The 15,455-nt window shown below is 35.2% G+C and overlaps 1 protein-coding gene across 6 annotated transcripts; it reads right to left on the bottom strand.

The window, feature by feature from the left end:
• On the bottom strand, positions 1-14,868 carry LOC128019883 (sentrin-specific protease 7). 6 transcript variants are annotated; one of them, XM_052606193.1, is made up of 22 exons: positions 14,739-14,785; positions 14,562-14,620; positions 14,172-14,283; positions 13,978-14,076; positions 10,417-10,503; positions 7,539-8,058; positions 6,970-7,207; positions 6,319-6,440; positions 6,023-6,097; positions 5,844-5,877; positions 5,409-5,606; positions 5,005-5,255; positions 4,703-4,833; positions 3,888-4,004; positions 3,402-3,521; positions 3,181-3,273; positions 2,792-2,955; positions 2,634-2,674; positions 2,443-2,486; positions 2,164-2,232; positions 417-567; positions 1-322 (listed from the first exon to the last, which is right to left on the bottom strand). In XM_052606193.1, the coding sequence occupies exons 4-22, from the start codon at positions 14,028-14,030 to the stop codon at positions 143-145; spliced, it is 2,688 nt and encodes an 895-aa protein (XP_052462153.1). In that variant the 5' UTR covers positions 14,031-14,076; positions 14,172-14,283; positions 14,562-14,620; positions 14,739-14,785; the 3' UTR covers positions 1-142. The 6 variants fall into 6 exon arrangements, 5 of the variants coding, with proteins under 5 accessions (XP_052462153.1, XP_052462155.1, XP_052462156.1 ...); XM_052606195.1 differs by lacking the exon at positions 14,562-14,620 and having other exon boundaries at positions 14,739-14,868; XM_052606196.1 differs by lacking the exon at positions 10,417-10,503 and having other exon boundaries at positions 14,739-14,784.
• Between the last annotated feature and the right edge of the window lie 587 nt (positions 14,869-15,455).

Here is a 15,455-nt window from a genome sequence, read left to right on the forward strand (position 1 = left end):
TTTCATCATTTTATCTGCTTTTATTTCTTTTTAAAGTTTTTCCAGCAATGTATAAAAAGGCCTACTATTTATATAAAAGGTTTTGAAACAGTTAAAATATAAATATATTATAGCATTAAATAATCATGTGAATCTAAAAGCTTCACTGAATGACATTTCCATAATCTGTCCTATCTTCTAGAGCTTCATTTCCCAGAGAGCCTTGCTGAAATCTGTACAGGTGTAGGATCAGGTCTCGAATCTCCTCCCGTTTACCTCGCACCTTTTGCTGTGAAAACCAGTTATCCAATCTCAATGGCAAGTCAAAGTGTAAAACAGGGTCCTGAAAGATATACACATAGCATTGCTATGAAATTTGACTCTTATACAGATTTTTGTATTTGAAAATCTTGAATAAAGAATGGGTGTAATTCTACCTGCAAAAAGCTTTCTGCATACTGTAGCAGGTAAAGGCCGCAGTCACTGCTGTTGTCCTGTAGGGGGACTCTAGAGTGGGAACCTATCATGTTTTCAACACTAAATTCCCGGTAACCACCTCTTTTTGTCATCCACTCCACCTGAAGGTATCTAAAAAAAAAAAAAAAAAACTCAAAATTAATCATGTCATGTAAAGAAATTTCATTTTACACATTATATTATATTAATGTGTTAATTATCATTTATATATTTATATATATATATATATATATATATATATATATTTATATTTATATATATATATATATATATATATATATATATATATATATATATATATATATATATATTAGGGGTGTAACGGTTCACAAAATTCACGGTTCGGTTCGATACGATACACTGATGTCACGGTTCGGTTCGGTTCGGTTCGATACGTTTTAGATACAGCAAAATGTAAAAACATCTCAACTTTTCAGAATGCCGCAAGCGCACCGCGGGTCATGTGACAAGAACCAACCAATCAGCTTCATCCTTTCCCGTAACAACGTTGAGAGCTCAGCCAAGATGAAGGATCAGCTGATCATAGTTGTATATGGATTGCAATTTTGAAATAAATTTAGTAGCAGAGCTACTGCAAGCGATTTTTAGAGCTGCAAATCCATTTATCCTTCGCTGAAATTTCCGCGTCTCATGGAGAGAGCACGTCATTGTTGCTTAGCAAAGACAGACGCCTCATGAGCGCTTCTGCCCGAGCGCTTTGGAAAGGAGGAGAAAGACGCGCTTAGCGTTTTCAATGCATTTTTAGGCACGATATGTGAACGGCCCCTAAGGCGCTCGCTCACTCAGCACGCGCTGAAGGCTCGTTGCAAAATGTCGAATGCATTTAACAGACCAGAAATATAAGATCCTAAAATAACCAACAGGTCTGGTGTTTGGGTTGGATTCCCTGTAAGCTATAGTGTCTAAATGCTGCAGGGATAGTTTGCTGCGTGCATGTTTCTCCTTTTTTTTCGTCTTTTCCCAGATAGTACTGACGCATATATCCCAGATATTCCCGCTGGTGTTTTTTTTTTTTTTTTTGTATTCCCGCTGGTGTACCCTGTCATGTTGCAGATGCGACATACCGTTGTTTATTTATCCACCACTCTCTTGCCATCACCATTATAGCTTAAAGGGAATCCAAAGTGCACCCAAACACCAGACCTGTTGGTTATTGGAGGATCTTCTCATTTCTAGTCTGTTAAACGCATTGGCTATTTTGCAACGAGCCTTCAGCGCGTACTGAGTGAGCGAGCGCCTGCTGAGTAGCCTAACATAAACATATAAGATGGTGTTTTTTTCTTCTTCGGGAGTGTCAGGGGCGTTGCCTGTTACGTTGTTTGGGTTATTGGGCTACCTTGTTGAACGCATATCATTATATTTCTCTCTCTCTTTTTTTTTTTTTTTTTCAAATATAATTAAATACTCCAACGAACCGTTCGGTATACATAATGCGTACCGCGTACCGAACCGAAAGCGTCGTACCGAACGGTTCAATACGAATACGCGTATCGTTACACCCCTAATATATATATATATATATATATAAGTTCAAAGACTGAAAATACAGGCAAAAATATCTTATTACACTAGTATAATTTACATAATACTAGTAAACAAATAATAATAATAAAAATAGCAACAACAGCAACACTTAACATAAATGTTAGATTAAGTTGGACTGTAGTAAGATGTGCGAACACTCACTCGCGCAAGAGTTTGAAGATACGTTCGTGAACAGACAACTTCAGAGAATCCATGATGAGAATACATGGTCTGAAAAACAAAAGGGGGAAACCTAATTCTTAAAATACTGGGTTAAAAAATGTTAACTGTCAGACTGTTCTGAACATTAAAAGGCCCATATAAAATACAAAGTTTATTTTTTTATTGGAAAACCTAAATTATTAACTTTTCCCACACTAAATTATGACACACTTTATGACAAAAAAATACATTTGGGTTTATTAAAAAATACACACATACCTTTTACACACAATTTGTCTCCTGCAGGTATTTTCCGTACAGTCCTACAGAGGGAGAAATATGATCTGTCAGCAAATTATCTATCCACATCACATTATATCAAATCAAAAGCTATTCAACAATTGCATTTTTCAAATGAAAGATTTCTGACTAGCAAGACCTGACCGTTATTAACATTTATTTTGACTTACAGGAAGATGAAGAGATTTGCTTGTCTTTATATGACTGTCATCTAGATTAAGAACAAAAGTTTGTCTTAAATCATCAAATGATACTTAAAAGTAGTAAGCTTTAGCAAATTAGTAGTAAAGCATTCAAATTCAAATTGTACAAAACTGACACACCTTACCTTTGTCCTCATCACTGCTGGATCTATTCTCTCCATGGATCTCACCCTCAGACTCACCCAAACCTTCACCTCCATCGCCCCGTACAAAGACACTGCCATCCCTCTTCACATACTGTGGCTCTTCTAATCCGGGGAAACAGATCACCACGAGGTACCAGTGAGCTCTGAAACAAACACCAGACATGATATAAGACACTTATAAGCACGATATGATTTACACTGGTACATTCAAGGTACATAAAAGCTCAAATGTCAATAAAGAGCACAAATTAGCAAATGAAAATACAAGAAAACTAAAAAGAACTAAAAAGCAAACACAGCTCTAAAAACACTGGATCTCAAAAGTAAGTAGGGCTTAAGTGTCCAAAAACTGTATTTATATCACTCACTCTTGATTGACAGGCACAAACAGGAAGTCTTTGTCGAAAATGTCTACATGGCGCGTCCATGTCCTCACAAGCTGATGTCTTCTGACCTGAGCTCTGATGGACAACCAAAGTTGTAAAAGCAAAGACTATTTGTAGCTGTACCCATTATAAAAGGAAAGTGTATATCAGTATTGCACAAGCTCTATATGAGAATATATGTGTGCGTTCTAACAAAAACTCACTGTGTGCTTGTATTGTCCTCATTAGCATTGTCTCTGCGTGTCAGCTGCTTATAGAAAAAACTGCTGAAAACATGAGATCTGTCTACAGATGCTTGCGGGGCCCTTTGCACCAAAAGATACCTGAAAAATATGCATACAAAATGCAACATCAATGTTTTTGAAAAACACTTCTTATGAACACCAAGGCTGCATTAAGCCTATCGGTTCAAAAATAAAAACAGCAATATTGCAATATATTATAAAATATTGCAAAGCTGAATTTTCAGCAGCCATTACTTTAGTCTACAGTGTGACATAATCCTATAGAAATCATTCCAATATGTAATCTTTAAAATAAGCCTTTTTGACCCCAAAGATTTGAATAGTAATGTAATAAATTAAAATAGAAACTGGATCAAACTTCATGCATCCCACTTCTTCTCAAATAGCTGTGAAGGACTGGATCTAATTCCACTCCTCCCACTGATACGTCCTTGTTTGTCTTACTTGAGGTAGAAGTCGATAATGACATCATTGAGAAACTCGCCACTGTCTAAACACTCCAGGTCCTCTGTCGTCACGGTGATGGCTCCTTTGGAGGGTGGAGGAGGGAACTGAATCAATCTAAACGGAGTTAAATTAAAGTAAATTAGGACTGAGGTTCAGACAATATGTGTAAAAACAGGGTTATGTAAACCCTCTGAGGACAAGTAGAGTTTAAACTACCATTTAAAATTAACACATATTCAGTAAGGACAGATTAAATTAATCAAAAGGGAAAGTAAAGACATTTATATTGTTACAAACTATTTCTGGTTAAAATAAAGGTTTATTTAAACTTGCTGTTAATCAAAAGATCCTGAAAAAAAATGCATCACGGTTTCCACAAGAATATAATGCAGTTTACAACATGGCAATAATAAATAAGGAATGTTTCTTGAGCACCAAATCAGCCTCTTTTAATGATTTCTGAAAGATCTTGAGATGCTAAGAAGTATCTAGAGTAATGATGCTGAAAATTTGGCTTTGATATTACAGAATAAATTATATTTTAAAATAGTTTAATAATAAATAAAGTTTATGCATTTAGCAGACGCTTTTATCCAAATCGACTAACATGTTTTACCTAACATGTGTTCCCTGGGAATCGAACCCACAACCTTGCACTGCTATTGCAATGCTCTACCACTGAGCAACAGGAACAAAAGTTGCAAGTTTTTTAAATTGTACAAATATTTTCCAATATTACTGTTTTTACTGTATTAAATTCAGCTTTGATGAGCATTAGAGCTTTCTGTCAAAAAGATTAAAAAAGATTTTACCTGCGTGCTGAACCACAGTGTTGGTACGGTGTCCATTCTGCCCCGAGTGTAGGTGCCAATGTGACACTGTATGAACCTTGAGCTCTTCTGTTGCACAGCGTGTAAACTGGCTTCAACTGAACTTCAGAATCCTGAGATGGCAAACACATTCAATCCATAAAATGGCCAAATTGTTTTGTAGCCTAATTTTTTGTAACTAAATACTAACATTAAAAAAGTTAACTACAGGAAAGAAATTTACTTGCAAACAAGAAAAAAAAAAGCAAGCACACAAGATACGCCATGCAATATTTTGTCTGAACCTTCACAGCATATCTAGCTGCATGTGCATCAGTACTGGCTTGAGGATCAGTTTCTGGCATCAGCAGTCGGAGAAGGTGTGTTTCCTGGGAGCTCTGGAGCAGTTTCAGGATTTCTGGCTGTGTGAGGGGGGAGTGGAGTTCAGAGCTGTTCTGGTTCAAACCCACTATGTCCATTAAAGAGGCCAAGACAGCACTTTCAAACCCAGTTACAGGTTTATCCAAACACAGCAACACACACATACTGCTTTCAGCTGTAGACACACAGCAAACCGTAAATATAAAAGGAGAAAGAATATAAAAAGTATTGTCATTGCTTTCAAAAATATTAACAATTGTAGTAAACTATATAAAACTATTTTACAGTTTCAAAAATAAAGTAACCAAGAAAATAGACAAGTGGTGACCTGGACATGTGCCTGGCAGGATGACGGACAGATCATTGTGTAATTGGTGTGCCTGGGCTTCAGACAGCCAAAGGAAGACTAGGCAAGGGGGTGGGACCTCATTGTCCTTAACCAGGCCACACCCCTTCAGTACAGGCTCCTCCCATACACTGTATTTACACACACTAGCCGTCAATATAGAAATGTTCACTGATGAATCTGAACAAAAAAAGAAAAAAAGTTTTAAACATGCATAATATATCGTTTAGACGTAGATACAATCTTTTCTATAGCTAATATAAATCAGAATAAACAAATGTATGGAGTAATAAATGTTAGTTATTTTGCTGTTAAATAACTACAAAAGAAAAAACAAAAGAAAAAAACAACAAATGCTTAATGTACACTTCACCAGATTATTTCTAATAATGATATTTGTGTTTAAAACGTGTTTACCTTTAAATGAAAAGGTGATCTTGTCTGTAGTGATCTGAAAAATTGTATATTAAAAATCAAATAGAGAGATTCATATGCATTCTTCATACACCTGTCACTATTTTCATGTAAATCATTGGTTGAATCAGGATTGGAATGATTCAGACATATTTGATCACCCCAACACATCTCACTCTCACCTTCATACTCTCACAAGCTGCACTAACTCCACCCATGTGCAGGGAAGACAGCTGCAGCTCCATCTCAGCAGAACTCTGACAGTCAATACACACATTCACACATCAGTGCCACACTGCAACAGCCCTGTTAAGCTTGATGTTTTTAACATCAAGATAAGCTATTATGAGACACCATAAAATCAGCTGTATACTATACTATTTGGTAATTATTAAGTAAATAAAATTAATTATTTAAGTCCAGTAGGTGGATCATCATACCCACCTAAGTGTGTTTTTTGCTTCTTGTAAACTCTTACCAATTTATCAACTATATTCATGTCTTTTGCTCCCTCCAGTGGCTGGATATTTTGGGCAGAGGCTTCCCACTCTTTTCTTTCCTCTCCTTCCTCTTCCTCTTCCTCTTCACTGGACAGAACAACTAAGCAAGGCAACAATAGAATAATTTGCTTCAGATAACAATCATACACACACACACATTTTATTTCGAAAATCATAGAGAAGATAGTTCTTCAACAATTACGGAGTCATTCAAACAAAAATAACGTCATTTAAATATTTCTGTCAGGTTTTATGAAATATCATAGTACAAAGTCTGCTTTGCTGAAAGTTTTAAATTACATTATATCAACTGTGAACTCAGGTGATCATTCTATTCTTGTGTTACTAGATTTGAGTGCAGCATTTGACACTGTTGACCATAATATCCTAATTTCCCTTCTAGAACATTATGACGGGATTAAATTATATGCTGTTAAACAGAAGTTTTTTAGTTAATCTTGGATAATTTTCTTCTGCTACAGCCCCCCTCAAGTTTGGTGTCCCTCACGGGTCTATTTTAGGTACTGTACTATTTTCTCTTTACATGCTTTCACTAGGTTCTGTTTTTAGGAAACATGTTATGTCAGTGCATATTAATAAATGCTGAATACGGAGCACTGATCACTTACTAGACTCTATGATGAAACTCCGCCCCTCTGTTATCCCAGAGGCGGGGTCTGAGTTGGGAACATGTTCATCTGAAAGGCTGTCCATACGACATCTTTTGACCGGGATCTCCCCGTCAGCCCCGACTGAGAGACATAACACACTTCTTCTTCCATCCACTTCCTGCACAACCTCTCCATCTTCTGAAGCATATTTTGGGCACTCTTGTGTTTCTCTCCTTTCTTTCTTATTGGGTAGATGCTGCAGAATCAAAGATGATTATCTACAATAAATATTAGTAATCTTTGAATCCTAAATAGATGTACTCAAGCAGGTTCCAGGTCATACTTTATAGATTGGTTTGAAAAACCTATAAAATGTATTTAAATTAATTAAATTCATTTATTTTTTAATATAATTTAATCTTGTGATGGCAAAGCTGAATTTTCAGGAATCATTACTCCAATCTTCAGTGTCATATAATCTTCCAGAAATAATTCTTATCATTCTTATTATTGTCAATTTTGAAAACAGTTTTTGCCGCCCAATATTTTTATGGAATTTTATTTTTGCCAAGGTGTAAAGTTCTTACCTCGCAAGCTGATTTTTCCTCTTTCAGACTACCACTCGTTGCTAACGGTGGTATAGATTCACATATAGAGGAAAATGCTTCCTCACACTGTGGAGATCCTTGAAGTAATACTTCATTTTCTTCAAAAGTAGATGGTTTGGTATGTTTAGGCAGTTGTTCACTTTCTCTGTGTGAACAAGAGTTACCTGATACTTCAGATGCCTCTAATAGTTTCAGTGATGAGTTCAGTCGTTTGGATACTGGATTCTGGATTTCTTTGTGTAGACGTGATTCATTTTCAGCAGATGATTCAGTCTGATCATGGGATGGTGAAGTGCCTTTTGGTCGAGCAGAGTCTATTTCTTCTCTTTTTGTTTGACTGGTTCTCCTCTTGTCTTTGAGCACAGCTGTTGAGGTGTGATCATTCTGCTTTTTGCTCTTTAAATGGTTCATCTTTAGGCAGCTCTGCCCACCACATTTTAGCAATCTCTGCCCAATCTCTGTCTGAAGGACATCTTCTAAGACCACCATGACCTGACGGCTGTAGAAAATAAGAAAATCAAATGAATATTGCTCAAACATGCACACATAAAAAATAAAGACTGTCACATAAAATCAACTTAACTAATGTAAAGAATAACAAATGCTGTAGCTCCTCAAACATACTTACTTTAATTGTGGATCCATAACTACTAGGCAGACAGTTTAAAGACATTCAGTACTTTCTTCACCGCTGTTTGTTAACTAGTGGCACAGCAACCATTTTTAAGTACTAGCAGTGTGGACATGGAATGAAACGGGTCAACATGCACAGATGGTTCATGAATGATAAGCAAAAGTGTTTAGTGGGGGAGTGTAGACGAGTGCCATATCATGCAAAACAGGATTTCCCTCTGCAAGAGTCTGATATACACTTAATAAATATAACTGTATAAATATATATTCTAACACTTAGAAGGCAAAAACACCCTCCCCAGTTCACCCAAATTGTTAAATGAAACTAAGCAGCAAAAATGGCCAACAGTTATAAGCTTAACACATCAACACCTATTCATTATTCAGCAACTTTAGGACTTTACCTGGCAAATCTCTTTTAAGGATCAGAAAGCGTGAAAAATTACTAAAACTGACTTGAATTAAGCTATGAGTGGACATAATACAAAATAAATACAAAAACTGCCTAAAGGAGCCTGTTTTCATATGAATTTGTTAAATCCAGATAAGAGAAACCACTTCAGTTCTGGCAGTACTGTCATATGGTAACCTATTTATTCATTTATTTTAATGATTTTTTTTTAACACCATGTCAGCACAAGCTATCACTGATCTATAATAGGAAACTGGAGTTCTTGACGTCATAAAAACGAAGCCTCAGCTATATAGGTATTCCCCAATATCCCCATAAATTCTATTGAATTAATAGGAAATTGTATGAATTTAATGAGAAAACATCACCTAACAAGTCGCTATTTTATACTTATAAGTATTGCTGTACATTTTTTCAGTTCAAATGTCCTAAGCATGTAAGCTTTAATTTGTTTAATGTTAGGAATTTCCCCTGCATAATAAAAGTTGTTGAAATACATAAATTACAGCAGCGAATATCAGATGAACACGATGGAAATCTGAATGAAGATTTATGCTTTGTATACACGTATACCTAAATTCACCTTGTACAGTTGTTTCACTGTTAATGTAACTTTGTTTGACTGCAAATGTTTCTAAAATGGTTTGATTAACAGCATTCATTTTGAAGCAGGTAATAATTTAAACGTTGGTTCAATTAATGCTTAATTCGGCATATACTGCTAGTAAAAAAATCTTGGGAGATTCTGAAATAGATGTAGCTCAGTCAGGACATTAAAAATATACACATTTTTTATTCAAAGAAATAACACTAACTACATACGGTATGAACTTACACCAGATATATATTCATGTTTAATATTTTCTGCTTAATTACGTACATGAATATGTTTTGTGTTGGTTCAGTTTCCTGTGTCTGCAAGTGTGCAGCAGACACACCCACCTATATGATTTAAATATATCGCTTGTCAGTCCTAAAACAACCATAAACATTGCAGATAACATCTGAAGTAACAATTAATTTGCATACACATATCATAAAAACTAATCCTATGTGATGGATATGCTTCAAATTGGGGGATATTAAATCAAGAGTTTTGCTGTCAGTTAATGATGCTCTCTGCCAGTCTCTGGAAATAGTAAGATGGCGGCTCAAACCCTTCTGGCGGCTTCACAGATGAATGGCAGTTTAGAACGCATTGAGCGATCCAGACATTATATATATATCAGAGGAAACTATATTTCAGGCTAATACTTGACAAAAAATTTTTTTAAAAATACATTCAGGTGATACTTTTTTAAATACATCAGTTAAACACATTTCTGAATAAAATCATTTATGTTACAAATTCCAATTAAAGAAATTCCATTACAATAAAAAAAATTATTAACACTCATTGTAGTTTCTGTATGGCATCCTAAAAACAACTCGCTTGAAACACAGCAGTCGTGTTGATGTATTCAAAATATGCTCGATGCATCACTTCCTCTGTCAGGAAACAGTTGGTAGATAATCAGGTATGTAAAAAGAACTCAGTTACACACCTACATTTTATTTTCCCAAATACATGCAATGTTGAGAGTCTTCACATAACATATCACATAAGCAATTTACAGTAAGTCATCTGGCTAATATCGGCATAATTCAAGGCTACATATTTCATTTAATGCAAGGTAAACAATACCATGTTCATACAACTACAAACCCTAACATTTACAACAAGTTCAAGTTCTTGAATCTGAACTTTAAAACAAGTGATGAAGAACAGGCTTTACATTCAAATTACTACAGATCATGTGGTTAGCTTGTTACCTGTAGATTTCCTGCCATTGATCAATGTTTTTTTGTGATTTTGGATCTGACTGTGAGGATGTACCATTTGAGGCCAGTTGTGTCCATCTAACAGTACAAAAGTAAACAAAGCCAATCGGACACTACCAAAACATTAACCTCTTCAGCTCTGCAGCATATTTTGAATTTTTTACAGAATTAGGCATACCAGAATTTAAAAGAGAGCCCTACTCGCATACTTTGGAATAAATTGATACAAATGGTCTCATTTGACAGAAAACTCTCTGAATTTTAAAACATGGGTAAAATATTGCATATTTTGTATTTTATATGTTTACAATACTGTGATAAACACTGACAAAAAGTCATATTTTTATTATTATTTTTTATTAAGTTTTTATTTAAGAGTCTGTAATTTAGGACTTGTTTGGTCTATGTCGCTTTAGACAATCTCTTTTGATTCCACTAGGTGGCATTAAACAGGAGAAAAAAGATTTTTTTTGATAACATCTTCTAAGCAAAAGTTATTTAGCTTTAATAGAAAGGAGGCGTTAGACTCTCCAAGTGTACTTTTACAGTCACCATTTTTGATTACTGAAACCAGCAAGCATACCTGAACTTAAAAGACAGCCCTAACCACATACTTTGGAATAAATTCATAAAAATGGTTTCATTTTACAGAAAACTCTCTGAATTTTAAAACATGGGTAAAATATTGCATATTTTGTACTTTATATGTTTACATTACTGTGATAAACACTAACAAAAAGTCAGATTTTTATAATTTTTTTAATTAAGTTTTTATTTAAGAGTCTGTAATTTAGGACTTGTTTGGTCTATGTCACTTCAGAAAATCTCTTTTGATTCTACAAGGTGGCATTAAACAGGAGAAAAAAGAATTTTTTTGATAACATCTTCTAAGCAAAAGTTATTTAGCTTTAATCGAAAGGAGGCGTTAGACTCTCCAAGTGTACAGTCACCATTTTTGATTACTGAAACCAGCATAGCTGAACTTAAAAGACAGCCCTAACCACATACTTTGGAATAAATTTATAAAAATGATCTTATTTTACAGAAAACTCTCGGAAGTTTAACACAAGCACAAGATATTGCATATTTTGTCTTTTGTATTTTTACTATATTGTGATAAACACGGAAACAAAGTCAGATTTGTATTATTTTTTTAAAGTAAGTTTTTATTCAGGAGTCTGTTATTTAGGACCTGTTAGGTCTATTTCCCTGCAGAAAGTTTCTTTTGATTCCACTAGGTGACAGTAAAAAGATAAAAAAATAATTTTGTTGATAACATCTTCTAAGCAAAAGTTATTTAGATTTAACCAAAAGGAGGCGTTGGAGTCTCCAAGCTCTGTAGCTTTACCTGAAGAGACAGAATGTCTTATGTCTCCAAGTTTCCTCAAAAAACTCATGTCATATAATAAGCAAAATAAGGCAAAGTTCTGTTCTTGCATTTTATTTTACACACACACACACACACACACACACACACACACACACACACACAAGATAAGTATCCTGACTTGCTGGCTCCCATTCTTCACCACTGGATGCTACAACTGCAAAACAAAACAAAAATGTATAAATTTACACTGCAATCCCAAAATACATGCTAAAATGACATACACAAAAATAATCCAGATATGCAAGTAACAGAAAGAGGAAAATAATTTGATTACACATACACAAATCCATGAGTATGTATAAATAAATGAGAACAACCCTTGCATATCTTATGTATATGTGAATTGCATTCATGTGTTCGTTGCGTGTGTGTAATTCAAATATGTAACGAACACATGAATGCAATTCACATATGCATAAGATATAAAAATGCACAAGGCAGTACACGTATATATAATATTGATAAATAAATTCATGCAAAAACAAATTAGCATGCAACTAACGAAGGCAACCGATGAATGCAATTCGCGTATACAAGAAAGACATAAACTGCACAAGGCAATATACTTATGAATGCAATCGATGAATAAATTAATGCAATAATAATATTAGCATGCAACTTACAAATGCTTGATACAAACAACGTATACTTACTCAAAATCAGGGTCTTCTCCCAGTTTGTAAGCAGCTTCTCTGACCGAGTCAAAGCTAGCTAGCCTCGCTGCAAGTTTCAGTGTCGGACATCCGATCAAACTCCTCCAAAGCCGCCTCCACACCAACAAAAAACTTTCTTGAAGTCATTTTTCAGAGACATATAACTCTAACAGTAATAAAAGCACGCAATAATTCGCTAAAACGCTATCCAAAATCACAAACCAACTTCCGATCAACTCATCAATAATCATCTGCGCCCGTTTGCGGCGTTTTCTTTAGTCCCACCTCCTCAACTTTGGAAAGGAACAACTCGGGCTCTGAATGGTCTAGAAGCTTGATCGATGTGTCTATGGAGAGGGGAGGCTGTCAGCTTTCATGACATAGGACGCACTGCGTGATGACGTCATTGCAAGTCGAAAGGAATCAAAGAGAGTCAATACAAATACTGGTCATGTTTTACGCTGCATTGCATGTTTTAATCTGCGCATCTGAGACATATTATAGTGCCGTTTAGCCATGCATGCTCACAGACACACGAGAATGCTCTCATTTTGAAGAAAACAACCTAATGTAAAAGCTGATATAGGATTTTAGGCTAGTATGTGAGCACAGATGTAGTTATCAGCGCAGAAATATGACGCATACGTTTGCTTGTTCACATTTATAATTTCAGTTTTCGTGATTCTTTTGAAAATTATTATTTGTTATGTCACTGTAATGTATAAGATCGGTGAAATAAAGTACACAGTGACATTCCTGAGAGTGAGAGCTTTCATTTGATGTGTGACTTGTCCATGTTTGGTGAGTTTGTGTGCTATAAATATGAAATATGAACATTATTCATCTGATTTTCTCAAGGGGGGGTGGTTGTGGAAGAACGAATTTATACCTTATTATTTTCTTTTATGTAAAATTAATGCAAATACCATGGGACTTGCAAGAAAGCAGAGGTTCTACGCTTTCAAAAAATACCATATATGACTAGTTTTGTGCTTCACAGTTTATAGATTTTTAAAAAATAGTATGATGACCTCCCCGCGGACCCACCGGTGGGTCCTAGGGCGTGGCCAGAGTTCAAGAGGTTAAGAAAGCTCAGGTCCAATTGTTGACAGAGGTCAAATAGTTCACTAAATCAGTAAAAAAAATTATAAAAAATTATAAAAGCTGTTGAACACATTCTATATTAACATGCCAAATTAATTCAGTGCCTGGTGACTGCATAGTTAGGCTAATAAATTATAACATGGTTAAAGAATTGTTTATTTTGATAACTATTAATAAGCATAGCTTTTCATTGAACACTGGTGTATTTATTTCATATTGCTATATGCTATATGTTTTATAAATGCAATAAGGTAGAAAAGAACAATAATTATAGATGTTCACTGGCGAAATAATGCCTTCGTGGTTCAAATATATTTCTTTACTAAAACTTAAAAATAATTTGTCAACAAATGCACAAACAGCTTGTTCACATCATCCATCACTTCCTGTCCGTCTCATAGTCACCTTGGAGTGGCTCTTTTTCCGATCTTTTGACATCTCTTTATCCACACACTCATCCTCAGCTGTGGAAACTCTCCTTGAGATCTTAAGAGGACCTTCAGTCTGGAACACATTAATATATATATATATATATATATATATAAACTCTTTTGGATTAAAATAAAACACTCTATGTAATGTCATGCATTGACATTGACCTGACAGCTGTCCCATTTGAGCTCAGGTGAGAGGGTCAGAGCTCTCCTCCGGTCCTGGGCAAAGTTACAGGAGTCAGATAGAAAGCCATTACGGGTTTTTTCATGTGGAATTCTGCAAACAGATGTTTGAGATCCCAGATATGACAAATCAAGCAAAGACAGGACAGGATCAGAACCTAAATATACTATTTGTAACCAGTCCTAGAAGAGCTGAATCAGATGCATTATATCATTAGATGATTTTAACTAATAGCCTGAATCAAAATCTGTTTCATTATCTGCTAAATATAACTGTCCCCATCTGTCAATGCAGTAAACAATTAACATGAACAGAAATGCACATTAAAAGTGTTCCTAGCTGATCTGTAACTAAATATAATGTCCTATTACCTCCATCTGGTTTCAGTTTTTGTATACTACACCTTTTCCCGGACTCCCGGAGTCTTAAACTGTACGAAGAACATGTAAATAACATGGTAAATGAAGATACTTCAGTTGATGAACAGAAAATGAGCACATGAATATTGTAATTATATTCCTTGATTAATAAAAACTTCCGCTACTCACACGAAAGTCTGATGCTCTTCTTCTTCTTGTGAAAAGCGTAATCTCGCAATGTAGTGTGCGCCATCTAGCGTCATGCTCAGTTAAATACATATAAACTAGCGCAGGGGCGTGCAACATCGTAGCTGGACTCCTTCAAAGTAAAACACAAACACACTGGCGTTATAGGGAATAAGTCCTCTCCAAAGCTTCATGTAAAGCTTTTTTATTGTGTGTAGCAACATAGCAGTGGAGATTTGGTCCCATTCAGACACGAGATCATCAGTGACGGACTATATCTGTCTCACAGTCAGCAATTCATCCCAAGGTGTTAATTAGGTTCCAGGTTGCATGTTTGTATATGATACCCAGCAATCAAACAAAGTTGATAACATCTAAGAAATTAGAATTTAAGTCACACTTAAAAAAGAAGATGTCTAGAAAAACAAATGGGGGAATCATCTCCATTTTACTGATAACCAGCGAAGAATATCAAACCAGAATTTAGAAGTAACCTCACAGTTAAAGAATAGGTGAGCATGTGATTCAGGAAAAGAAGAACAAAATCCAAACAGGTCTCCTTAACCGTCAAAGCAACTATTATAAAAATGTTAAATACTCAGAGATGCGGCTGCACTACTATCGCTTTAGGAACTTGATTTTGTTTATCCTTTATAGTTTTAAATATCTGAAGAAGATCCACAGAAGGATTTGAGAAAAACCAAGACGGAGATACTGGCA

The sequence above is a fragment of the Carassius gibelio genome, chromosome A9, assembly GCF_023724105.1.
Source record: "Carassius gibelio isolate Cgi1373 ecotype wild population from Czech Republic chromosome A9, carGib1.2-hapl.c, whole genome shotgun sequence".
Taxonomy (NCBI): Eukaryota; Metazoa; Chordata; class Actinopteri; order Cypriniformes; family Cyprinidae; genus Carassius; species Carassius gibelio.

Bases quoted from the DNA above. Each gene is read 5' to 3' on its own strand.
- LOC128019883 (XM_052606195.1), bottom strand. From the start codon at position 14,030: ATGAGTGTGTGGATAAAGAGATGTCAAAAGATCGGAAAAAGAGCCACT. The intron at 5,256-5,408 runs GTCACCACTTGT...GTGTGTCTACAG, and splicing joins CCTGCCAGGCACATGTCCAG to CTGAAAGCAGTATGTGTGTG. The intron at 4,005-4,702 runs GTAAAATCTTTT...AACTCCGTTTAG, and splicing joins CACTGTGGTTCAGCACGCAG to ATTGATTCAGTTCCCTCCTC.